At 41.2% G+C, this 26766-nt stretch overlaps 1 protein-coding gene across 1 annotated transcript; it reads left to right on the top strand.

Moving 5' to 3' along the window:
• Window positions 1–830: 830 nt before the first annotated feature.
• Window positions 831–9145, top strand: LOC127769480 (amino acid transporter AVT1C-like). Its single transcript, XM_052295065.1, has 12 exons — window positions 831–1263; window positions 2629–2993; window positions 5362–5576; window positions 5675–5698; window positions 6123–6303; window positions 6570–6789; window positions 6879–7014; window positions 7233–7256; window positions 7698–7836; window positions 7937–7980; window positions 8064–8126; window positions 8949–9145. Exons 1-12 carry the CDS (start codon window positions 1031–1033, stop codon window positions 9042–9044), a joined length of 1740 nt encoding a protein of 579 aa, XP_052151025.1. The 5' UTR covers window positions 831–1030; the 3' UTR covers window positions 9045–9145.
• Window positions 9146–26766: the final 17621 nt, after the last annotated feature.

The raw sequence follows: 26766 nt of genomic DNA, 5'->3' as shown, positions 1-26766 counted from the left end.
TTCATGAAACTTTTTTTATCTTAAAAATTCATGAAACTTGAGTGTAAAGGATGGGCATCATGAGACTCAAATTAATAAGCAACCCTCACCCTTCCATGCTACTCCAACGGAATATCATTAGGACACTACTCACGTGGATGCTACTCCAACTAGCGCTATTTATATTTGTACTTTAACCATTTATCTTTTTCTTCAAAATTTTACAAAATATTGAAATACATGTCACATCATTAAAAGCGTATTACATACTAAATATTAACACAAGTAGTAAGCTTTCGTTCATCGTAATTAATGTAATAATTCTACTAGATTGTTAGTGATCAAAGTGCAGATCAGCGATGATAAATAGTACATCCATCTTAAAATATATTCCCTTCATCACATTTTAAGTATAGTCATGAGTTTCCGTATCCAACCTTAATCATTTGTCTTATTTTAGAAAAAATAAAAATATAAATCACTCATAAAGTTTTGTCATCTAATAAAAACAGAAATATACTAATCATAAATAAAATGACGGACGATTAAAGTTAGAAATGGAAACTCATAAATGTATTTAAAATGGGACGAAGAAAGTAACAAACTTTTAACCGCCGAGACAATGACTAAACTTGATGACTATTTTTGACTGCCAAGGATATTATGTGGTCATCAAGAAAACTACAAATTGTTGTGGTTAATCTGATCAGTACAGATCCGTAGTATTGTGTCTTCCATTTAGTAATAGGATAATTTCGACATCATTGCTACTAAGGAAAATGGCCTCGGTTTATAAACACCACATGCTCATCTTATTGTTTGCTTCGTTTCACCTCTACTACTACGTTCGAACCAGACCCGCCGCTGTCGCCGCCACAGAATGCATCCCGGCCGCTAGCTAAGCGGCTAGCGCCCACACCGCCGCAATATAAACCCGTCCTCCTACACCCTCCTCATCACACACAGAGTGTCTCTCTCTCTCCCTCTCTCTCCCCCCGATCCATCGTTGCTGCATTTGCATTGGCATTCAGCACGAGGTCTACTGCGAGAGATGGACAATTCGGTGTCGGACCGGAGCTTCCTCATCGACAGCGACGAGGAGGACGACGCCGCCGCCGCCGTCGAGGATGGGAAGCGTCGCGGCCACGGCGGCGATGAGTCGGACGACGGGTCGGACTCGTCGTCGTCGTGCGGTACCCCGCGGGTCGCCGCCGGCGGCGGCGGCGGTGGCGGCCGCGGCAGCCAGCCCAGCTCCTACACGCAGCAGTGGCCTCAGAGCTACAGGTTCGCCGACGCAAGTTCATTTCTTCTTTATATTTTTTTCTTTTCTTTCGCAGTGCCACGCGTCAATAAAAGTCCAAACTTTTCTGTTTACAGTCGAATAATTTCAGTCTTTTCCATTCTTTTCTGGAGAGTTCAGTTTGCCATCCCGTACTAATTAATCACCACTAGTCTTACTTTTTTTAACTGTGAATTTTGCAATGCAACACTTTTTCAAAAATAAAAAAGAAAGTATGGCAGTTTTTCTGTTGTTTCTCAACAACTCATTTGGTACGTTTCTTGGATAATGAACATCTGGTAGGTAGAAAAGCAAAATAGGAATTCAGATTCTAACTTCTTTTTACTAGCACACAAAGAGCCTGTTTGGCTAATGAGTTGGGGAAATAATTTCCCACCCATCAAAGAGTTTCTTCTAATCCTAGCCATTCATTATCCCTCCCTCATTTCATCATAGCACTTCATCCATTTCCCTATTTCAATCCCACTATTCTTATCCCATTATCCAAACAAACTAAAAGAGTCTCGGCAAGAACAGTTTGAAACTAAGAACAATGATTTATACATTTTTATTTGGCATAGACATACCACATGACATATTCTTCGAAAATTTTAGTTGATTATATTTCAGATGCCTTCTGATCCTGATAGGCCTATGATGGCCAGAATATTCAGGATAGGCAGTAGCCATTTGGGATGGCATCGGGGTGTGAGGACACGTGTCGGTGAACCTATAGGTCGATTGCAGTAGCCATTGACATGTGGGCCCCACGATAGCGACGTGTCACGCCTACTACTGGAATTGGTGCTACGTGTCACTGTTCCTGTGGTCCCTGGTGCTGACTTGGCAGCTTCAGTTGGTCCCATCTGTTCTTCCAAAATTGCCTAATAATTTTGTCTGAGAGAAGGAGAGAGAATCAGTGGGCGTTGTGCAATCTGAACATTCAGAATTTCAGATCAATATGATCGGCGCCTTTGCTATTTTTATTTTATCTCTTCTGAATATATAGTGTTTTACATTTTGGAAAGCAACTAAGAAAACGAATCACGGGGACTGAAATTTCGGAAATTTTTCAGAAATTTCAAATGGAATTTTCAGTCAAATTAGTTTTTGCTGTGTATGCGCAATTTTTCGTTGCATTGAAACAAAATCAAAAAATTTTGACCAGAGTAAATTCCTACAAAGAATTAAACACAAGTAGATCCGAAATTTTAGACCCTGGGTTCCGTTTATGTGAACCTGAAAAAGCACGTATAGTTTCTTCACTAAATGTTCAAATTCAGCTTCCATCAGAACTCAATCTCAGAATCAATATGCAACGTTGAATCACAAGAATTTGATCATGTTTTTTTCTTTCTATGCATCAACAGGCAGTCGATTGACATGTACAGTAGCGTGCAATCCCCGAACCTGAGCTTCCTGGGCACTCCGACGCTGAGCCGTCTATCAAACTCATTCCTGACTGCCTCGTTCCGGGGAAAGCCGCCGGAGATCATCTCCGGGCTCATCAAGCCACTGCTGCCGACGACGACGGCGGCGGCGGCGGCGGCCGACGACGAAGGTGACTGCCGGCAACAGCAGCACGAATATGGCCGGAAGAGCTCGCAGTACCTCCTGCCGCCGAGGAGGCCGTCGTCTCTGCAGAAGATCCCCGAGGACCAGAAGCCGCTGGTGGTTGGACACCACGAGGTTGGGCCCTACCGGCAGTGCACCTACACTCAGGGCGTCTTGAACGGTATGTTCTGGGTGCATTTGGTTTGATAATTAATTTTAGGCTTATTCGTTTTGGAGGAATTTCAAAGCATTTAGATTCCTAAATACTAATTCATATGAATGTCATTGGGGTCATAGGAATGTAAATATAGGAAAACCAAAGGAAGTTTTCCTTTCCTATACAGAAAACAAAGGGAATTTTTCATCCACACAAACCTCATGGAAAAATTTCTATGGATTAAAGTGTGTATACAATCCTATTCGTTTACTTTTCCTATTTCTATGTGTTGAAATTCCTCCAAAACAAATAGGCTCTTTGGGGTTTTCTGTGTTACTTCCTTGTCTAGTTCTTTCTTTTCATGATTATGAGAGGACAATTAAACTACCTACTTTATTCTTAGAAAATCAAACTTTAAAATTCTACTCCCTCCGTCCTATAATATAATAAGTTTTAGAGTTAGATACGGTTATTAATAAAGTAGGTAAAAGTGAATGGTGGAGGGTTGTGATTGGATGAGTAGTGGAGATATGTAGAAAAAGTGAATGGTGGAGGGTTGTGATTGGTTGGGAAGATAATGTGATAAAGAAGTTGTTATATTTTGAGATAAATTCTGAGGCTAAAAGTTGTTATATTCTGGGACGGAGTTATGTGTGTTTTCTAATTTTATATAAAAATTTCCTCCAAGGGAGACTCTTTATTCTTACCTTACTACGGGTGAACAGAAATACTTCATTATTAGAGTATCAACAATAAACGTGTACAGAACACCGTTTGCCAGCTTGCCTATGTTTCATGCGTACAATTTTAGTCTAGATTTATGTTTCTTTTTTTTAAAAAAAAACATAGAATAGATCATGTCATACTCAATTAACCACTGAACCTGGACGCATGATCTGCGGATTGAAAATAATGCCCATGTACTAATATTCTCCTCAGATCTAGTATTTCACTGCTCAGTCTGAAAATAATGCCCATGTAGCTATATAACTCCGTACCTGACGATTAGTTGTCAGTCAAATGATTCAAGGATCATAATTATATGACATTTGGATTAATTCTTCACTAGATTGATCCATTTGACATCACAGGCCCACAGATTGAGCACTCTTATTTTTGGCCTCTATATCAAACAGGGAGTATGTCGCATATGTATCTCACATGGCTGATGAATGATCAGGACATTCATGTGACAGAACATGGACAATTGGGCTATAATTGTACCAGCCAGCCCTACTGATTAATTAGATCTGTCTTTGTCCAGGAGAAAGAGAAACCTTGTCCTGATCTAATCATGGAATATCCTAATGAGAACACTGAAACTTAGTGCCTAGAGAGCAACTGTGGATCCTGATCCATTCTGTCACAAGATGTCTGTCTCCTGTTATTATCAGACATTCCATCACAATAATCGTCTGATCGGTTTGACGGTGATAAGAGGGACGATAGTTGTATACTTTCTCCGTCCCATAAAAATAAATATAGGACGGAATATAACACATACATATTAGTACTATGAATGTGACACATCACGAACTAAGTTTATTTTTTATGGGATAGAGGGAATAAGTTCATAAGTGCACCAACCACATTATGTGGACAAAGATGTTTAGGATAAGATTCAGTAAAACTTTTGAAATTCCAATATTCAATTTATATTGCAATAATAAGTTTATTAAATCTAGTAAATTTATGATACTGTGATAGTATTTTTCGAGACAAATTTATGTATATCATTTCTTTTATTTCTAAACTAAGCATTTGAGGAACTGTTGATGGTTAAATTTTTTTAAAAAAACATAACTGAATTTTTCCTAAACATCAAATATTTTTACCAAGGGATTATGTGACATGAGTATGGATTTAGAGTTTTTTCTAAATCAATAGAACAATTTTATTTACTAAACCTAAATAACTTAGAAAAACAAGGATAAGCCTTATATTCTTCTTAAAAGATGAGACATTCTTTATTATTATATAACAATTTGGATTTTTTTTTCCATATACAAGACTTTCCATTCTCAGGAAACACCTCATTGCAAACATGAATATGAAAGTGTTTCTATTAAACAGACTTTCAGAGTGTAAGTACACTTAAATCCTACCATCTGCTTAGTGTAATTTCAGACTGTAATTATACCAAACACCATACAAAAATTCATTTTCCTTACAGAAGAACACAGTTTCACTGCTGAATTAGTTTCTCTAGGTTTTGAATATATTAATGTCTAGTACAAGTTGAATCTCATATAGTATTTGCAGCCTCAGTTCATCTGTTACAGTTGAAATTCCAGGTCTGTGTGAGAACTGAGAAGATCAATTACTCTGTTAAAATTTACAGTATATGTCAATCCAGCAATATGATTCTCTATTTCAATTCTGTGATATACAGGAGTGAATGTCCTGTGTGGTGTGGGGGTCCTATCAACGCCTTATGCTGTCAAGCAAGGTGGCTGGCTTGGGCTGATTATATTGGCTCTGTTGGCTGTGTTGGCATGGTACACCGGCATCCTGCTGAAACGCTGCCTGGACAGCAAGGAAGGCCTTGAGACCTACCCGGACATTGGCCACGCAGCTTTCGGCACCACTGGTCGCATCGTCATCTCGGTAAACTGTCAGTTTACATTTGTTATGTTTTCATTGTGTTGTTCCATGGATGATGATTCTGTGGTAACTCTGATTTTCTGATGTCTTTCAACCTGCAGGTAATTCTATACATGGAACTGTTTGTAAGTACTTCTTACCGACAATTCAGTTTAGTTGTGTATTTGTATTAGATTATTAGTTGATGCTATAAAAACATTACTCTCTCCCGAATAAATTAGTAACGCAATTTACAGAAAGAGTTAAATTAATGTATTACTAAATGGTTTGTAATAGAATATTGAGTTTAGTGGAGCAATTTGGTTTCAGAAAAAGAAAGTCAAGCATTAACCCTAGTGAAAATTGAAATCTATGCAAGAATAGAAGCCGGAAAGGTTATCATAAATCAAATATACCAGAATTGTATGTTAAGACTGGAACAACTTTATTCCGTAAAGCATTCTACATTGTAGTGTTAAAAAGAACAGATGCATTGAACTTTGAACCATTCTGTTTTATTTTGTACAGAATATTGGCAACATATTCATTGGTCCTAATGTTTCTCTACAGGCCTGTTGCATTGAGTATCTGATATTAGAGAGTGATAATTTGTCAAAGTTGTTCCCCAATGCACACCTGACCATTGGGACATGTACAATAAATGCGCATATATTATTCGCAATCCTGACTACTCTGATTGTCATGCCAACAACTTGGCTTCGCGATCTCAGCTGTCTAAGCTTCATTTCAGGTATCAACACTTGTCACCGGAATCCTTTGTTTCACCAAATATATTTGCAAAACTTGAACTTATTGAATATTACACACACACAAGTACTCTTTCAAAAAAAAATAGTGGGCCAAGGATATGCTGCTGGTATTTATTACTTTGAGTATATGTTAGGGGACACACACCAAACGGATGTGCAAGTGTGGTGTTTGCGCATACATATAATCGGGAAAAAAAAAAGGGGTGCACAATGTGCCTTGGATCTCATCTTGTTCATTCTGTTATAGCTGGAGGAGTGATTGCATCTATAGTCATTGTTGCTTGCCTGTTCTGGGTTGGACTTGTTGATCACATTGAGGCCAAGGATGAAGGGACAGCACTGAATCTCCCAGGAATTCCGATTGCCGTTGGGTTGTATGGCTACTGCTACTCAGGTCATGGAGTGTTCCCTAACATCTACTCTTCCATGAAGAAACGCAGCCAGTTTCCTGCTGTTATTTTCACCTGGTAATAACCCTAGAACAAATGTCTGTGATTCATAAGTTCTTTAAAAAACAGTGATGCCAAGCTTTGCTTATGTTTTTTTTTCTTGACAGCATTGCATTATCTACTGTTTTGTTTGCTGGTGCTGCAATTATGGGATACATAATGTTTGGTGAATCAACAGAATCTCAGTTCACATTGAACTTGCCATCTAATCTGGTAGCTTCCAAGATTGCCGTCTGGACAACGGTATTGTTCTTGTCTAAATTAGAGGAAGCTATGACATCTAGTACAATGTTGACATAAATGCATCACTTGTATGATTGAGTAAAATTAAGTTATGTATGACTCTTTATTTCAGTCATCTTTAGCATTCTCTGTAACATCTGGTATAGCTTCTAATACTTAATGTTGTTATTAGGAATATTGTACTCTACTGATAGTGTATACTTTGCTTTTTCTTGCAGGTGACAAATCCAATAACTAAATATCCTTACTGTGTTATTTTGTCTTTTTTACACCTATTTTCCCACGCTACTTTGTCATTATTGAACAACATGTTGGCAGTTCATTACAAACTAATAGATAGCTAGTTCAATTATACGGAATAAGAAGAGTTTCAATTTATTAGGTTGTAAAAAAGCATATTTAATTCAAGTTTCTCATAATGTTGTTTCATACTTTGTTCCATGTTGTAAGCCGTTTTTGCTTTTGTCATAAGTCAAACTTCTCATCTATAATAACAAAAAAGTCACTATAAAAGATATATTTCACAGTGGACTAAATGAAACAAATTAATTTGATGTTGTAGATGTTGATAATTTTTTTTGTAAACTCAGTCAAAATTAGAGAAATTTGACTTAGGACAAAAGCTAAAACGATTTATGAATTGGAGGAAGCAGTTTGGATATCCTTAACTAATAACCACATATGCACTTACCATGACTCCTCTTGCCCTTAGTATGGAGGAGTTGCTACCTCCTAATCGACAGACGTACTCTAACATAGTCATGCTTAGATCAGCACTTGTGCTATCTTCCCTCATTGTGGCTCTCTCTGTTCCATTCTTCGGTAAGTCCTCATCACTTATATCAGTACTTCCCAAAATGACTATGTTGCTTATTTTCTGTTATAACCTTCACATTTAATTGATGTTTTTGAGCCCTTTCAGGACTTGTTATGTCACTAGTTGGGTCCTTCCTCACCATGTTTGTGGTGAGTTATCTTTCCTTCAGTTTTTTTTTTGGGTCTTAGTCATGCTGTTTATACCATTTATATATACATGTTTTTGGTTTTAGGCGTATATTCTACCATGTGCATGCTTCTTGGCAATCCTTAGGAGAACAGTGACTTGGTATCAGGTACAAATAAGAATTATTTTCATCGAATTGCTCAAATACTTCAATTTGATAGTTGTTCAATATAGAAATTATTACTATGTTAGTTTTCCAACTGCTGAAAGTTTACCTCATCCCATGTCTGATTGTCTACCACCCACTATCTAAATTACACGCCGGTCAATATACAGATACCTATACATTGTCATAAAACCAATGGGGAATTTCGCAAAAGCTCAGTAGCATGCAACCAATTAATTTTACTCACCTTATGCGGACGACATCAAAACTCCAGCTTGGGCAACGTTTGTTTTTTTTTTTTTGCGAATTTGTGTTGAAAATGCTTAATTACTTCCCGACTAATTGAAAGGAAGTCTTGGGGATCAATTCAGATGACTATGCAGACAAACACAAGCTGCAAAGATCCTGTACTGTTTCCAAGTAAATTATGCCGTAGTCTACAACAGGTCAACAAGGCTTGAAGAAGAAACAATTCGATCATATTTGCAAGAAACTAATTTGATCATATTCACAATATGCAACAGATATTAGTATGCTCTGCCAGGAATAGATGAATACATATATGTATATAGTAATCCAGGTATTGGAACAATCTGAAGATTAAATGGATCTTATAAGTTAGACTGATCCGTCTAGTTCAAAGAGTTCAAGGATATTCATTAATTACGCGTCGCTATTCACCAATTCAATCTGGATTTTTCAGTGGGAACTAATTAGCATTCTTTTTGTATATGCAAGAACCAAAATCCCATAATTTCAATATTCAAGCTCATTTTTCTTTTTGGAAATATGCCATTTAATAAACATGAATACCATCTCTTGCAGGTACTGCTATGTGTATTCATTATTGTTGTTGGGCTCTGCTGTGCTGGTGTGGGCACATACTCATCTTTATCTAAGATAATCCAAAACTACAAGTGAATGCATGCTTTTCTAGCATCATTGTTTCTACTAGAAGAAATGTTTTCTGCATGTTTCATGTAAAGTTATATATATATATTTATATAGTATGTAATCTCAAAGGTGTGTTAGTCTGAGGTGCTTTGCAAAAGGGAGGACATTAGGGTGAACCCACCTTCTTGGTTTTCTTTGTGTAAGTTTTGTTAGTCATGGTAAGGTTGGCATATTCAATTTTGACATGCATCATTTTTTGGTATCCATGACTGTCCATTTCGTGCGTGTCATTCTCCAGTCGAGTGTCAAGTAACTTCTTTATAGGGGGCAATGTTACATGAGATATTCTAAGTGTTGCCATTAACCTTATTCCATGTTTTGCCATCGACGAATGTCAGTCCCACAAAATGCCATCACAAGTCAATTTGTCTAAAAAATACCATCGCTATTAGGCTTCCATAGATTCAAATCTTGTCAGGACACCTGGGCTAGATATTGAGTAGGCTACTAAGTATGACAACGTGAAATATTTAGTTGGATGGGATATTAAATTAAACCCAAATAATAATAGTAGTAACCATCCAACCTCATCGTTGATCTAGCATGCGAAATACCAAACACAACATAAAACCCAAAGCACTGAGTAGTGAGCACAGGAGATCTTCGATGGAATAGCCCGACAGTCAACTTCAACCTAAAATATGCCCATCAAACTACTCGAAGGTGACGACCAAATGTGTTACATCAGGGGACTTGACTTATATCACTAAATTTCACGACCATCTCAATTGCTCAAAACTCTAACTTGTGATCGGCTAGTCTCAGGAGGTTGCTAGCTTCACACTGTTATCTTAGCCAAGATATCAGAAACATGAAGGCACGAATTAAAGTGACTTAAAGAATAGCTAGAAACATAGGTCTAAATCATCTATATGCAGTTGACCGGCCAATAGAAGTTCAGCGGAAAACATGCCTGCCCTTACCACAAAGGCAAACCGACTAGGGATAGGCCCCTAGTAAGAACTATCCTAAAGATCGATGATTCCCGCATCACTCAACCTAAGCAGCAAAATAATCAATAAGCAAGAGTCAATACTGGTAAGTGTTGGTATTTCTTACGGTCACAGATAAATTCGCAGGCGCACAGAGATAAAGATGTAGCACTTCACCCGGGACTATTCCAAAGCATCGATTTTCCACAGGAAACATGTGTGTCTAGTTCCTTTTCAAGTTCATCCAATGACACAAGGTAAAGATGGGCAAAGGGTAGAGAGAATTTCCTAAGTGAGGACAGTGTCTACAAAAAGCTTAAATTTAACCCTATCGCAATACTTAAGGCACTGGCTTGCTCGCTGCTACCAGAACACGCTCTACTCCGTACCCGGACAGGGAGGACTACGGTGATCTCGGGGGCTAGCACCACCTCTACACCAGCCTCTAACGAACTGTGCGATACGCAGCAATCACTGGTAATTAACAACCTAGAGACCGTGTCTATGCAAATAATTACTACTCTAGCGACATGTAGGAGTAGAGTGACATCTAGGAGTACACAGTAGAGCGACATCTAGGAGTAGCGGGCTGGCTAGTGCCTAAAGTCTCGTGTTGGGATTAAACCGAGCTTTCCGTATACACTGTTTCTCATTTGGAAATCATCTTTACCCTTTTGCCTATATTTGCTTCGTGTACTTGTATGAACATGAAGAGGAGCTGAACACACACGTTCCCTGTGAATTCGATACCTTAGAATACTCTTGGGTGAAGTGCTACATCGGTATTTTCCATGCGCTTGAGGATTTTATTTGTGAAGTTAAGAAATACCAACACTGATGCCATGAGGGTTCAAACCAAATCTCTTGAAAACTGACCACACAATTGCTTTCATCAGAATTAGATTGATAGTCAGTTGATTGGCTTGTTTTCCAGGTCTGAATAAGAGTGTCATGGAACCATATACCCTGCATGGTCGGCTTCATGTCCTTTGCTTCATCCTCCATGCATACCACCAAATTACCCAATCACCTATGCAGTAGATTCCAGCAAATAATGCATATCGAAGTAGATGAATTTTACATCTCAGCATAGAGTTGTTGATCAGTCACTACTGGAGATCTGATCTTTGCTGGGTCATGCAAAAATCACATTAGTCCCAGTTCGAGTAGGAACCAGGACTAAAGATTATTTTTAGTCCCGGTTTCAAATCGCAATGGCACTTTATGATACCAGCCGTGACTAAAGATCACTTTTAGTCCCGGATCAATAACTATCAGGCCCCCAACGATCTTTAATCCCAGTTGATATCACCAACCGGGACTAAATATCTCTCTCCCACGTCCATATCCTCTCTCGATCTCCCCACACGTCATTTAATTTATTATCTCTCTCGCTCGCTATCTGTCTCCTCGCCTCTCTCTCTCTCTCTCTCTCTCTCTCAGTGGCCGGCCGAGAGAAGCGGCGGCAGCCTTGCCCTCCCCTACGCCTAATCCGGCAGGAGGGCTGTGGCGGCGGTGGAGCAACGACAGGGGATGGGAGGCCGGGCGGTGGTGGAACGACGGCGTCAGCGCGACCGTGCGGTAGGTAGAAAGAATTTGTTTTTGAGAATTTGTGATGTATTTGATATGTGATATGAATCTGTGATGGATTTTTTTAAGTATTTGTGGTGTTTTTTTAGAATTTGTGATGTATTTGATCTGTGGTGTGAATCTGTGATGTTATATGTGATTTGTGATGTTATCTGTGATTTGCGGATGTATGGAGCAACTCGATTTGGGGAAATCAATATGCAAGCAGTAAAAAACAATGAAAAAAACCTTTAATTCCGGTTAGTAACACCAATCGGGAGTAAAGATGGATCTTTAGCCCCGGTTATTTCAACCGGGACTAAAGATGGACATCTTTTGTCCCGAATTCAGGGTCCCGGTTTGCAACCTGGGACTAAAGGGGTTGCAAACCGGCATTAAAGATGAGTTCCCTAGCAGTGAGTGTAGGAAGACTGCGTGCAGCTTGATCAATGTCTCCTACTAGATTATTGTTCTCAATAATTTTACACTTGCCTTTTGATCCACCAGTATGATGTCATTTTTATGAGGTGGAGGCCAAGGTTTTAGCTCAGCCAATGCAAGTCTATAACCATCATCTTAGTAGTAACTACTCCAATATTTTGAATTACTAAAACAAGAGCACTTCAATTGGTTGTGGCCATGGTGGCAACTTAAGCAATCCAGCCCAACACCATCTAATTTCTGATATATGCACTGGTCGTGAATCCCATTTGCCCAACTCTGATTCATGGGTGATTGTAGACATTGTCACCTTGCTGTCACGCTTCAGGCATTTCATCTAACATTCGGTGGGCACCGATATGTCTAGCTTGATGTCGACAATTGATTTTGGTGCCAAGTCGGCCACGGGCTGGATGGAGGCTAGAACACCCCCGGACAAAACCATCATGACTTGGAACGCGACCGAGGCATGGCCTTTGCCACCCTGGACATCATGATCCAATATCGAACATTTGGCATGCAGATCCTTGAGATGGCTAGGGGTGTCGATAACAGGGTTGTGGTGTCACATACACGGGCTCATACAATCGGGCTTCAAGATCAAGCAATGGGCCAGTTCTGGGGCATCGACACAGGAGCGGCAACAACACTATGGCTAGTTTGACACGAGTACAGCTCTAGCTCCACCTCTCTTGGAGCTGGAACCCAGCCAAATAGTTTTAATTTCATCTAAAATGGGAGTGGAGCTGGGTGGAGTGCTCTTACAAAATGAACTAGAGAGGTGGAGCTAGGTTTAGACTACTACATAACTCCACTCCAGACCTAACTCCTAGAGTTAAATGTAAGAGTTGGAGCTCTACCAAACACCCCCTATGAAACCAACCCGATTGCATCCAGCGAGGGACATCGATCAATTTGAACCTGAAGGCTATTGTCACACCCTAAAAGTCCTCAAATATATAAATTGTTATTTAATTGGAATTATTAGAAATGATTTTAAAAGCCTAGAAGAAAAGATCTAATTTTTTAAATAATAAATTCCAATATAAAAGTGGGCCAGATAAAATTTTATTAAATACTTCACTTGATTCTATAGTCCTAGATTTTTCTGGGATTTATTGGAGCCAAGGAAGTATTTTTAATAAATGGATTTGCATTTCAAGAATAATTTAAATAGAAAAAGGTTTTAAAATCCCCTTTTGGCTTTGGGCCGAAAGTCGGCCCAAAACCCCCTCTCTCTCTCCCCGGCCAAATCGCGCCCAGCCCAGTCCGCCGAGCCGAGCCGCCGCTCGCTCCTCTCTCTCTCCCGCTGACAGGTGGGGCCCACCTGTCAGGGTTGTCATCTTCCTCCCGCCGCGGCCGCGCCCTAACGCGCGCAAGCCACCGCCGCCGCCCTTCCAAATTCGACCGCTCCTTTCCATCTCCGGTCGAATCAGTAGAGGGGAAATGATCCCCGGGATCCCCTCTATCTTTTCTCTTTTGGAATCGTCGTCTAAATTCGTTTGGAAATCGTGGGATTCGAGCTCGATTCAGATTCCTTTTTCCTCCCGAACCCTAAACATTCCATCGCCGTCGCCGGTCGCCGTGGGCCTCCATCGCCACCCTCTAGCCCTTTATAAGGACCCTCGAGACCTCCTCTCTCCGCCGCCACCCTCGCCGTAGCTCACCGCCGCTCGTAGTGCTCTAGCCGCGTCAAGCCGTGCGCCGCCATCGCCGCCGTAAGTCCAGCCGTGCGCCGCCGCCGCTCCGGTCGTCGTCGTCGCTTGGGAAGTCCACCGTCGGGTTCGCCAAGTCGTCGCCGTCCTCGTCCCGTCCTCCGTTTCCGCCGAAGACCGCCGGAGCATCGTCGTCGTCGTCGACCCGAACGTCGCCACCGCTTCAACCTCGTCGCCGTTGTCGTCCGGTTGCCGTCCGCCGCCGTCCGTGCCTCGGTAAGGTTCGCCGCGTCGCCCGCTTCGCGTAGATGCCCTCCGTTTGCGCCGCCGCACCGTTGTTCGCCGGCGAGCGTGCGTGGCCGAGCCGCCGCCGGTGGTGACGTCATCGCCGACGTCAGTGCTGACGTCAGCCGTAGACCGTGGTAGACCGATTCGATCTCGGTTGTTCGTTTTGGATAGGATTGTTCTCGGCCGTTCGTTTCCTTAGACCGTCCTGTGCACCCGGTCCACCGTAAACCCGAGCCCGCTGACGCAATAAATCTCTTTTCCTTTTCAAAAATAATTCTTTATTGCGTCATAATTCAATTAAAATCTATATAAATGGTTTAATCCGATTTAGTTGGTTCAAGTCTCTAAATTTTTCTAAAATTGAGATCTACATGTTAAAAATATCCACATGTATTGTTTATGATTGTTTATGTGCTGTTTTGGTGATTTTGCTCTTTTATGCTTAGATTTCGACGTTCCCGGAGAGTCCAATTTTGCAGGAGAAGATTTTGAAGAGTTCCAAGGCCAGCAAAGCAAGTCACACAGATCCCAAACAATCCTTTGAGCATGTTGATCCCGTTTAAAGCTATTGTTTCTATTCAACTATTGCATTTATTTTCGAATGTCATTGGGTGGAAATAACCTATTGCCTTTGTTATAGCCTTTTGATGTTGATTACCTATACTTTGTCGCTTGGTTAATAATTGGACTAGCTAGAACAATATATGGTTTTAGCTAAAGTGATTAGGATGCTTAGCCATGCTTAGAGACACTAGCTCATATAAATGGGATACTTATGATTCACTATTATTTAATGATGGCTTGATGATAAGCTCACGATGGTTGATCGTGATTGGTTAATTAATTAATTTGTCAACTAAAACCTGATAATGGTGGGTTGTGAGCACATGGTTTTGATGGTCGTGCTCATGACAATTAAGGACCGGTTCACGATTTTCGGTTGTAAAACATTAACCGTGCCAACCACGAGCCAGCGTGGGCAACGGCTTTACTTTTTGTATAGTATGGTTCATTGCGGAGCACCAGACTGTGAAGTGGCGGAGATAAGCCCACGGGGGTCGCTGGGGAGTCCATGCCTTGTTTATAAGGGGGTGATTATGATCCAGGAACGGTGCACTGCTTTGAATTGTGTTATGCGAAGGGTATTGTCACAATCTCTATTCGGGTACTTGTTAAGTATCGCGACGCATGGTTGACATGATGTTGAGGTTGTGTCTTGTGGGTACAATGGTGCACCTCTGGCCAGAGTAAAACTATTCGAATAGCCGTGCCCGCGGTTATGGGCGGGTCTAACAATGTCTTTCGTGATTAGTTTCACACTTCACACCATAATAAATGATGCTGTAATTGGTAATAATTTGTTTAGCTCCTGGTTTAGAATGGTATATTCCTGGTTTGGAGATAGAACTGTGCAGCCGGGATTGGTTGTTTAGAATGGTTGGGCCTATGCAACAGGGTATGTTGTATAGCGTTGGATTAATATTGTTTAATTAAATACTCTATTGTTTTATTAAATTCTGAAATATTTATTAAATGCTATTTATGCAAATGAGACTATATTATGCCATCCTTTGCTATCCTTTTGTAACATCCTCAAATTTTAAACTAAAATTTGACTGCATCATGCTGGCTTTTGATTAAATTTGTTTGGTTCAAAAATCTATTTGATTTTTTATTTAAAATTGGTTCAAGTATTAGAGCCCTACCAATTTACTCTAACTTATTCCCTTTATTCTAAACCCTAGTGAATTTGAGCAAATTCTCTCAAATTTCAAACTATAGACCATTTCCTTAGCTTATCCTAATATTAGTGGAAATTTGCTATACTCTAAACCCTAGTGAAACCTTTCCAAACTCCTAGTTTGAATTCAAATCTTTTCTACGGAAATATTCAAAAAATTCTGATTTTTACTGTCCATTGCACACAAGCTGCTCGATGAAATGCTTAGCCCAACTAGAGCAGCCCACCTTCAACTCAATCTTGCACAAAGTCTAGGTTTGGTCCTAGGGGACCACATCCCACTCAAAACCGTGGCTTTCTTTGCCTTTTCCTCCCCTTCACGCGCGCCGCCCGGGCATCCGACTTTGCCGTGCGCCGTGTTGCCGCGCGTCGGCCTCGGGGCCGCTTGCGCGTGCCCGACCACCTTGGAGTGCCGTCGCCCGTCCGACGCCCTCAGCCCACCGCTAACATGCCACCCTCTGAGCTGCCGATGTGAGCACGGCCGCCGCCTATGGAGGCGCTCGTCGGCAACTATGTTCCGCGCCTTGCCAAAGGTTAGCAAGCTACCGGAATCCCTCTAGAAACCTCGTAGATGCTCTAGAACCCCTCCCCTAGCCATGTCTAACCCTTATCACCTTGATCGCCATCTCGGCCTAACCGTGCCACCGCCGCCCTAGCTGCTAGACCGTCCACGCATCAAATTAACTCCTCCGCCGCCGCTCGCCGTCGCCGGAGATCCCTAGCTCCCTCCCCTCCTCGGCCGCAACCACTTTCTCCCTCTAGCGCCGCCGCAATCCTAAACCTTAGCGCCGCCGGTCCGATTTGGGGAATGGCCGGAGGTAGAAGAAGAGAAGAGAGAGAGACTGATAGGTGGGACCCGCACACAGTGCCATTTCACATTTATTTGATTTTCAAACTTTAGAAGCCCATATCTTTTAAAATATAGATCCAATTTCAATGAAACTTGGACCAATATTCTTATAAAATCATTCTCTATCTTTTGGACCCCTTTTTGCTATTTTTGCATTTTATTTTATTTTCTCTATTTTTCTTATTTTTGGATTTTATTTAAAACTCCTTTTTGAATTTGAATTTTATATGTCTAACCCTAGGTCTTGAGGATTCCTCTGACACTCTAGATAATATCAATCAATCTCAGGACATCGAGCAAGGCAAGTTACCATATATACCTATTGATCATTTAAGCCTATACTTTACAAATTATTTATTTATAGCCTTCTATTCAACATTCTATTTTTCTATGCATAAATTAATCATAGAAACCCATATAATTTAGTATTGCTTATTTTGCTTATAATCTGGTTAAAATACCCTATACTTAGATTGGGACAATACGTAAAATTTGGATGATTTCCGGGTGGCTAGTATTGTCTCAATCGATATAAGTTTTACCAGGTACTTATGTCGAACGAACGAGTACGACCGCAGTTTCTAGAATGGGGACAGACCTAGTTATTAGGTTAATTGGCAATATGACACCTCTGTATAGTGGTTCTTATTGTTAAGTCCTCACGCAGGAGGCAACTATAGCCGCGAAGGGCAACTTTAACCATTACCATGTACAGGTAAATGGTTTGTGATACTCGAGTATAAACTATATGGTATATTTCTAAACCCTGATCGAGATGATGTGGTGTCATACGATCAATTCCCCTTAAATACATCGGGAACGCCAGAACTCCTCTTGCTGCTGTTAACATTACGTTCAGAGCATATGAGGATATAAGTTCATGGAACAGGTGCCATAATTGTTAATAACTTAATACTGGGCCATGACTAAAGCCGATGATTATCAGCAAGTCGTGGATTGCTGGTAAAGTGTACATCTGCTGCAGTAGAATATCTTTGAAACTATTCGAATAGCTGTACTCATGGAGTTGAGTACCGGGACTCATATGGTACCCTGGTTAGAAATCTAAAGTTTATATGTTTTATAAATTCTACTATAACTTTTTCAGATTGTCCAATACTGCTTTTTGCAAAGAACCCTATTATATGTCAATGCATAACATATTTCTGTGATAACTTGCTGAGTATTGTGAATACTCATCCTTGCTCTTATAACCCCTTTTTCAGATCTGGGTCAAGAGGAGGACCCTTATGACTATTACTATGAAGACCCCGATAATTTAGAAAATCCCTAAAGGTTATACCTCACTAGTCAGAATGTATAGAAACTTCCGCTGTGTATTAATTAGATAGGTGAGTACCTATTATTGTAAAACCCTTAGTATTGTAAGACTTTAACGTATTGTATGTATCAATTTTTACTGATCCAGGTATTGATACATTAATCTCAGTCGGATCCAAGTTGTTAGTTTTGGGTCCCGACACCCTTGCACTTGCATATTTGCTGCGTGGCTTGCTAAGTATGCCATATACTCACCTTGCAATCATTCATCAGAGGAGGAGTTCTACAGTGATGTTGATGGTGTGGAGGATTAGGCGTAGCCCTGGTCAAGCTGCTTGTGGGATGGAGTCGTCTGCGCCGTTTATCTTATTTTCCGCTGCTTAGATCTTTATTGTTTGAGAGGAACTATCTACCTCTGTAATGACTTTATATTCACTTATTAATTAGAATAATAATTATACTCTATTATCAATTTGTTATTGTGTGCCTCGGCTGATTCCTGGACGAGGGTTTACACACATGTAAGCGTTTGGAATTTTGGATAGAAATTCCGGGCGTGACAGCTATGGTCATCTCTTCCCTAGCCCCCAATTTAGTTCTCTGATTTCCCAACCTAATTCTTCTAATACCCAGTCTAATTCTTATCCCCAATCCCTGCCTCTATTCTGTTGAGTTGTATCCTCAGTACTCGAGTAATTTGGCTGTGGATTGTTGGTTATACTCTCTATGATTTGTGTTGATTTGGTGGAGTGATGTGGGAATGTAACAATATGGTATTAGAGCAGTTGATCCGTGGGGTCTCCAGTGTTGAGATGGTGTTGGGCATTAGTGATGGGAGGAGTGGTCGTTGGTGGTGGTGTCTTTGGAGAAGACGCCCACCACCTGTTTGATGAAATGCCGAGCTGGCTAGGGGATGACGCGGACACTGCTCTTCGTGTCCAAGTGAATCACATCCTCTACCCGGTGACCGTTGAGGTACTGTACCAACTCTATGACATCTACAATGTGGAGGAGGTGCAGTTGCTTGTGACCAATAGATGGCATGTGGAGGCTCTCTTCTTGTTCAAGTTGGGCACCGACGCGGAGAGGGCTTCAGTGTGTGTTAACGACCAAATTTGGTAAATCATAGATTGGATTTGGAGTCAAAGCCGAAGCGCATTTGGAAGGAGTTCATTATTCTCGGAAACAAAGTGCGCGTCGGGTACGGACTGCATCGGCTACCGTATGCATCGGCTGATACTGAATAGGATAGGGAGAAGCCGATGTAGCCGATTTCGGCAAGATGATTCTGGAATCATTGTCGAGATCGATTGAGGTGTTGCATAAGTATTGCCAAGTGTGGATTAAGTCCAAAGAAGACAATTGTATCTACTTATCTAGGATATTCTAGTAGTTTCCTTATAGATATTTACGGTAAGAGTCTACCTAAGGGACTTGTTCGTATTTTAGAGTTGTAATTAGAAGTAGAGTCGTGTCCGACAAGGACATATTATGTATTTTGGGTATAAATATGACTCCGATACCTTGTAAACAATGAACATCAGTTCAATAATACTTTCGGCGCATCGCCACCCTTTTCTTCTTTCATTATTTCGACGAGTTCTTGCTTTCAAGTTGGGCTACATCGGTTGCGATCTCTAACGAAAAGGTAAAACTTGTTATGGCGGCTTGCGTTCTTGGAATTAGTGCTTACATCTTTATGACACTCTAATCTTGTTTATATAAATCGTCGAGTTATCTTATATGCTATATAATCTAGATCGATACTCTTATCTAGTTCTGTCGGCTCGTCTCTGTTATCGAAATCAGCCGATAGAGTTAGGTTGCCTTGTCAAATTAGATTATATAGTATATCTACCATCTCGAAAAGGTTTTTATTGGCTTATTTATTAGATATTATGTTTGTCTTCATGCTTAATGCTACATCAATTAAGTTTGATCTATTAAGTAACATCTAGAACCATAATCTCTAGCTTACTTCATGATAATCAATAGAGATAGTATCGGAGTTTCAGCTGATCTTACCTGGTTTAGCTATCTTGTTCTTAATCTATTTACTTGATATATTAAATCTGCCCTTTATATCAAGATCTCACTAAGATAAAATATATTAAGCTCGAGACCAATCTGCTTAAGATTAAACTAACGATAGATTGGTTCTTGTTTAATATATTTAACCTTTAATGATATCTTAGTATAAAAAAGTAGCGGAGCAATAGCCGATACACGCTAGGTTTACCTATCGGCTATGACATGAGCTCATATAATCTTTACCTTGAGGTACTTTTAGACATAAGTGATTTATATTGTCTCGGCAACTGTCCGATCTATCCCAATCATTTGGTTTAAACATATTTTTAAGTAAAGATTATATATTGTTGATATCTACAGCCGATAAAGTAAATTTAGTTCTTATTTATCATATTTCATTGCCGATCCAAATTATATTGCATCGGCTCAATCTAAACGATACATCATCGGCAATCTAGTCGATCGGCTATCGTTTATGGATTTAACTTTGGATTCTTTGTTTCTTGTTGGTTGCAGGATCAAACCAACTGGCACGCTCTGAACCCGAAAGCAAATCTTTGGACCTGCACAAGAGTAAAGCAAATCTCTCAGGCCAATGTGTGTTTTTTTGCATCAACTCGCTTTTGGCACGCCCGGTGGGACCGACTTCAATAGGGTTTTCATTATGGTTGATATCAAATCAAATGATATCGACCCAGGGTTTTTTGCATCAACGGTGTGCCACCCATGGGCGCAATATCTATGCTGGTAGTTGCCAGCTTGACGTCCAATACCTCAAAACCTTTCCTTGGAATGGGGCAGAACCAACTCTAGCCTTGTGTTCTGTTAATATTTCTAAACGATATTACTAGAAATATAATTCCCAGCAATGGCGCCAAAATATTCTTGGTATATTATGGTTACAGATATGATGTGTAAGTTCACGGATATACCATTATAGCATTTCACCCGGAAGTATTCCAAGGTATCGTATCTATTTAATCCCAAGGGAAGATATGATAAGAGAGTACGTTTGCCAATAATTTATATATTACTTGTATACGTCAAAGTCTACGTAGGGGCTAATTAATTCAAGGGTAGGATAAGGTTAACACGAAGAAGGAAGAACTAAAATACTCTCACTAAAATATAATCTAGGCTAAGTGGAGAAAGACTCATTCAGGTACTCCCAGTATACAATCATCTTTAGTTTACACTTGCTAGTATACAATCATGCAGCCAATACCCCATAACAATGCCCACCTAGGTTTTTGAGAGACCACCCCTGATTGTCGAGTTCCTTATGATAATCCGTCATGGCCGTCCAACCGAAAATGAATACAGAGGAGTACCCATACCAGGAAAGTGTCTAGGACTATATACCAACGTGGAGGAATACCCGTACTGAACTGTCACCATCAGCGGCCCACCTCTACTGACCCGCAGTATATAACCCTAATTGATATCTAATAATCTAAGCACCACGCTTACATTATTAAATACTACTCTACATCCGCTAGAATGATAGAGCAATCACTCACATGAACATTAAGCCCACACCAATGCATATCTCTGGTAAGCTAGCTACATAATTATATTGAGACAAGTATAAAGTAAAGTTGGTGCACAAATAATATAAATTAAGTAAAAGACCGAAACTATATAAAGAAGAATATTTCATTAATTCTATAAGTCTTACAAAAGAAAGAAAAGCTAATAGAGCCATACCCATAATCACCTGAAGACTTGAGGACTAAGAGAGCTATTATATTCCTACTCTACTAGCACTAGAACACTAATTAAACTCGAGAGAGAGCTTGATCTTCTTCTTGAAGTGTGTGTTGAAAGTGAGAATGAGACCCCTTTATATAGCCTCTCAATGACGGTTATGGCGGTTGGAAATGTCAGAAACGCCCTCCAACCGTCATCGAGAGACCATCTGGAGCGTACACGTGGAGGGCTGAGGTGAGCCGCCGCAACGAAGGTTCGGTTGAACTTGGGCTAGCCCAGCCGGCCTCCAGTTTTGGCAGGTGGACTCCTCGTTGGGCTTTATTCTTCGTACTGTGATGGTTGGCCTCATTTGATGTTGTTTCACTGGATTTGCAAGCCCATCCACCCATAAGTCTACTTCTCGATGGATTTTGATTTATCGTTCGGTTGTTTTCCGTCGAAGTTCCTCCATTCATGTAGTAATCTCTGCAAACAAATAAAATCCAAGTACAAGTGGAGATAGATTATTCTTAAACAAAATATGCATTGCAAGCATAGCTAGTTCTTCTTTATATCCGGTTATATTGACGGTTGAAATTGGTCTATAACAACTATCAACATGTTCGACGCTACAACCAAGCCACACCACCACCAGGTTTGTGGGTGACATCAGTCCTACCATACTAGAACATATGTTTCCGGACACTACGAATTCATCCATGACCTCAGTTGCCTCAGTTGGCATGGCAGCACCATCACCTTCCATTGTGACCATGGAAGCCGAGGGCGATTGTCATGCCCCAATTTTCTTTTAGGATTAAAATTCATTGTATAAATCATTTCTAGAATTTATATTAAAAGTTAAAGCAATTTATCAAATGAATTAAATGTGGGAAATAAAATTTACTTTCAAAATCATGGCTAGAAATATAATTCTAATATTCTTTATGCCCTTCTTCCTCTCGGGCCGGCTCCCTCTCCTTCCTCTCCCTCAGCCCAGTCTACCTGGCCCGCTTCTCCTCACCTCCCGCGAAGTCTGCTTCTCCAATGCTGCCGACAGGCAGGGCCTACCTATCAGCTCCTCCCTCTACCTCCAGTCGGCCGACAACCACCATGGCTGCCACTTCCCCCACGTCACCGCCCCTCCCGTGCGCCTCCCATCTCCACACGTGCGTGGACCGGTTTACTCTCCTGAACATGGCTCTGGATCGAGCCCCACTCTCCCACGTCGCCACCCCACTCCGACGGTTTTTCCCGCCACCTCGGCCTCGATCCTGCCTTCCCACGCCCATAAAAAGCACCCTCCCCCCTGCTCTCCTCTTTCGTTTCTCCAACTCTCCTGAGCTCGCCGCACTCTCTCCCATGCTTTTCGTGTCGCTTCTTCGCACCGCCGCTCGCCGAAGTACTCTAGACGCATGCTGCCGCTGCTTGAGTCACCGTCAAGCCATGTCCTGGCCACCGCCGTTAGCTTCGCCACACCGAGTGTTGTCTTGGCCACTGCTCCACTCCACCATCTCGACACTGAAACGCCTCCTCCATCACCAACCAAGGCCACCGCCTCATCCACCTACTCTGGTCGGCAATTGCCATCGATCAAATCCATCCCAAGCCACGCTGTCATCCCCGCCAGCACCACCGACCTAGGAGGAAGCTCCGCCATTGCACTACCCTCGCCAATTGCTGACGAGGCATTGTATTACCCATCCACCCGAGCTGTGCCGTCGCCGACTCCCGCTTCCCGCCTACAACCGCCCACCACCGGTGAAAGAAGCACCACCAGCCCGCTCCACCTCCTCCCCCACCTCTGCAGGATCGAGCCGCAACCTGGCCGCTCCTCCGTCTTCGCCGGAGGCCGACGGATCGTCGTCTGTGTAGCCGTCCCGAGGAGCTCCACCTCCAATCCTCACCGTTGTTCTACTCCCTTCGCGACCTCGCCCATGCATCTGCTCAGTGAGCACCCCTTTGCACTCCCTACCTCCTCTGCCTCTTCATGCACCCTCCTCCATGCTGAAAGGTCACCGCCAGTGACCATCGGGTCGGGCGCCGCCTCTTTCGCCGTGGCCGTCCGATATGCTTCGGGGAAGATCTGGACTATCTGCATGGCCCGCATGGCTGCTATGTCAATGCCACGTCAGCGCCACGTGTGCACCATCTGGTGCACCAGCTCGGCCGCGGGTGGACCTGGTCCACCATGCACCCTCCCTTGGTGCCGCTGACGTGTGGAGCCTGTGTGTCTTTTCTGGCGCCCCATGCTAACATCAGCATTCACCTTTTGCTTTGAGAAAATAAATATTAATTGCGCAATAAATCGGTAAGTCCAGATATTCATTTAAATGGTTCAAAACTTCTAAAATTCATAACTAATTCATATGAACTCCAAATTGAGCCATTCAACTTGCAAAATTCAAAATTGGGCTCTACATATTTTTTTACTTTTAATATACTATTTATTTGTTTTTTATTAGGTTTTTACCTCATTTTGGGTGTCAACATGTAGATTTCACTGTTTCGGAAGATCGCGATCGCGAGGAAAAGAGTTCGTAATTTTGATTGAAGAAGTAAGGAAAGTCAAACATTCCTCCTTGAGCATGTTGAACCTAACTTAACAAATGTCTTTTGTGTAAATAGCCACAAACCTCTCTTTGTCTCCTCTTGCATGTCTGCATCGTTGGTGTGGCTTGCTAAGTACGGTGGTTGTATTCAGCCTTATTTTTCTCCCTTTTCAGTAGTGCAGTGCTTCTGTGTTGAAGACGATGTTAGAGGATTAATACTTATATCCCAGTTGAGTTTTGCCTATGGAGTGGAACTGAAGCCCAGCCATGATTGTCTTTTTCGCTACTGCTTTCTTTTCAGTGTAAGAACTAAGTGCCTCTTTTGTAAGTAGTTATGCTTTATTTATGTTTGTATTTGTATATTAATTTGCCATTTTGTTTACCTTGGTTTTTCTTGGACAGGGATTTATAGGTGTGACAAAGACAAGACTCAAGTTGAGAAAGAACCAACGGAGACATTCCATGATCTATGTGCGAAGATGATGGACATGCTCAATAATTGTATGCTTGAGACTTGCCATGACATCAAGGTTTGACTCGACTATGAGTGATGCAGTTTTGAGCACCAACTAAACCAGTTTCTGTTAGCTTGGAGGTCAGTCAATTGGCTAACCCAAACAACAAGGTCGACACTACCAAGTTTGGCATAGGAACATCCGCTAAGTGTTTGACAAAAGGCAAAGAGCAATTGGTTAGTGGTGAGGGTGACGATATGTCCACTGAGTATTTAGCTGAGCTCGTTGCACTGAATACCAAGTTCAGTGTTATGCCTGCCTCATTCAGGTCTTGTTTAGTTGGGGAAAATTTTTAGGTTTGGTTGTTACATTGGATATTCGGACACACATTTAAAGTATTAAACATAGTCTAACAACAAAACAAATTATGGATTCCGCCAGAAAACTGCGAGACGAATTTATTAAGCCTAATTAATCCATCATTAGCAAATGTTTACTGTAGCACTATGTTGTCAAATCATGGTGCAATTAGGCTTAAACGATTCATCTCGCTTACACGCAATCTGTGTAATTGTGTTTCCCTACATTTAATACTCCATGTGGCCACACATTCGATGTGACAGCGTGAAAATTTTTGTTCTAGGAACTAATCAATGCCATAGATATCAAAGGTTGAGCCACAAGGCAATTTCTGGTATGTACTCAACTCGGTGGCTGAGCCATGACATTGGTGTTCCCGATATAGAACCAGCATTCAGTGTGCGTGTCAAGTTGTGTCAACAAATTGAACCTGAACCCTTGGCCGGATCCAAGGCTAAGTCCATGCAGTGGAGGCGTGGTGTCACACCTTAAAAATAGTATAATTATAAATTATTGTGGAAAAGAAATTTCTAAAATTTATTTAATAATTAAAAGAAGTGTTCGAATAAAATCTATGAAAATTTGAAGATAAAATTTTATTAAATACTTTGTTGCCCAAGTATTTTTAGGATTTTTTTTTGGAGTTATTTGAGCGTTGGAAGTATTTTCAATAAATGATAAGCTTTTCACTGGAGAAGATGGAGTTACAATATATGGCTTACCCAGGTGAAGTGCCTGTTGGAGTGGAGCTGAAGCCTCACTTATCATTTTTATGCCTTGTTTTCTTCTTTGCGAGGACTAAGTGTCTGTCGTAGGTATTTACGTTTAGGTTTATGTAGGAGCTGTATATTGAAGTGTCAGTTTGTTTACGTGTGGTGATTCTTGAGTGAGGATTGAATGCACAAATGAACTTAGAAATTACTAGTGAATTTTCGAGCTAGACAATTTTCCAGTCCATAGACAAATCTTGGCAGAAATGTGCATATGTTGATATTCTAAAATGCTTTACCATAAATAAATTGGTGTATAAACTGGAAAAATAAGAAATGTTCCTGACATGGAACTCAGAGCAATGTAACTTAACACATTACAAAATGGAACATGTCACAAGCTTCGCTTGCACACACCGTACACATCAAATAATAAATATCACCAAAAAATTTTAGAAAAAATTGCGCGTGTACTTCCAATAGTGTTACATGTACCTATGTAGTGTAAATATATGTAGTGGACATCTGTGATTTGCACTACTTATGAGATTTTTTTTTTGCGGGGACACTACTTATGAGATTTGCACATTGCATATATGATTTACACTATATATTTCCCCAAAGTCTTTGATGAGGGATGTTAGGTCCTGATCTTCCGATAGGTACTAATAAATAGTCGATTTGGGCAGAGTCACAACACTACTCGATCTGGCTTCTGAACAAACACGCTACTGAGCCCCACCTGGTTATCAACCGTGCCGAAACCCGGTTGACCTCGCCGAGAAGGCTAATCCCTGCATGCGAATCAAAGAACACAAGCAAAAACAAGATAGATTGCAACCAAATTGCATATGAATGATTAAGCACTCGAATTTGGGGTTCTACAAACCGATCTAGCGGCGAAACTGTTCTTGACAGAATAATCTAAGCAAAACCCGACTCTAAACAATGACGGCTACTGAATAAATATGATTAGAGACGTCCTAGGGTTGCCCTAGGGTGCACACCCTCTTGGGCTAAGTCCACGATACAATTACAAGGACCAAAACCCAAATCAGATTCGGACTGAATAAGATACATGGCTTGTTTTACAGATTCCCGGCAGCTCGGTAGGAATTTTGACGTGGGACCAAAA

The sequence above is a fragment of the Oryza glaberrima genome, chromosome 4, assembly GCF_000147395.1.
Source record: "Oryza glaberrima chromosome 4, OglaRS2, whole genome shotgun sequence".
Classification (NCBI taxonomy): Eukaryota; Viridiplantae; Streptophyta; class Magnoliopsida; order Poales; family Poaceae; genus Oryza; species Oryza glaberrima.
This window is presented reverse-complemented; position numbering and strand designations above follow the sequence as displayed.

Excerpts from the sequence above, each read along its gene's own strand:
- LOC127769480 (XM_052295065.1), top strand. The coding sequence starts at position 1,031 with ATGGACAATTCGGTGTCGGACCGGAGCTTCCTCATCGACAGCGACGAG. Across the intron at positions 5,577-5,674 it reads CTGGTCGCATCGTCATCTCG|GTAATTCTATACATGGAACT; the intron begins GTAAACTGTCAG and ends TTCAACCTGCAG. Across the intron at positions 7,257-7,697 it reads CAAATCCAATAACTAAATAT|GCACTTACCATGACTCCTCT; the intron begins CCTTACTGTGTT and ends ATAACCACATAT.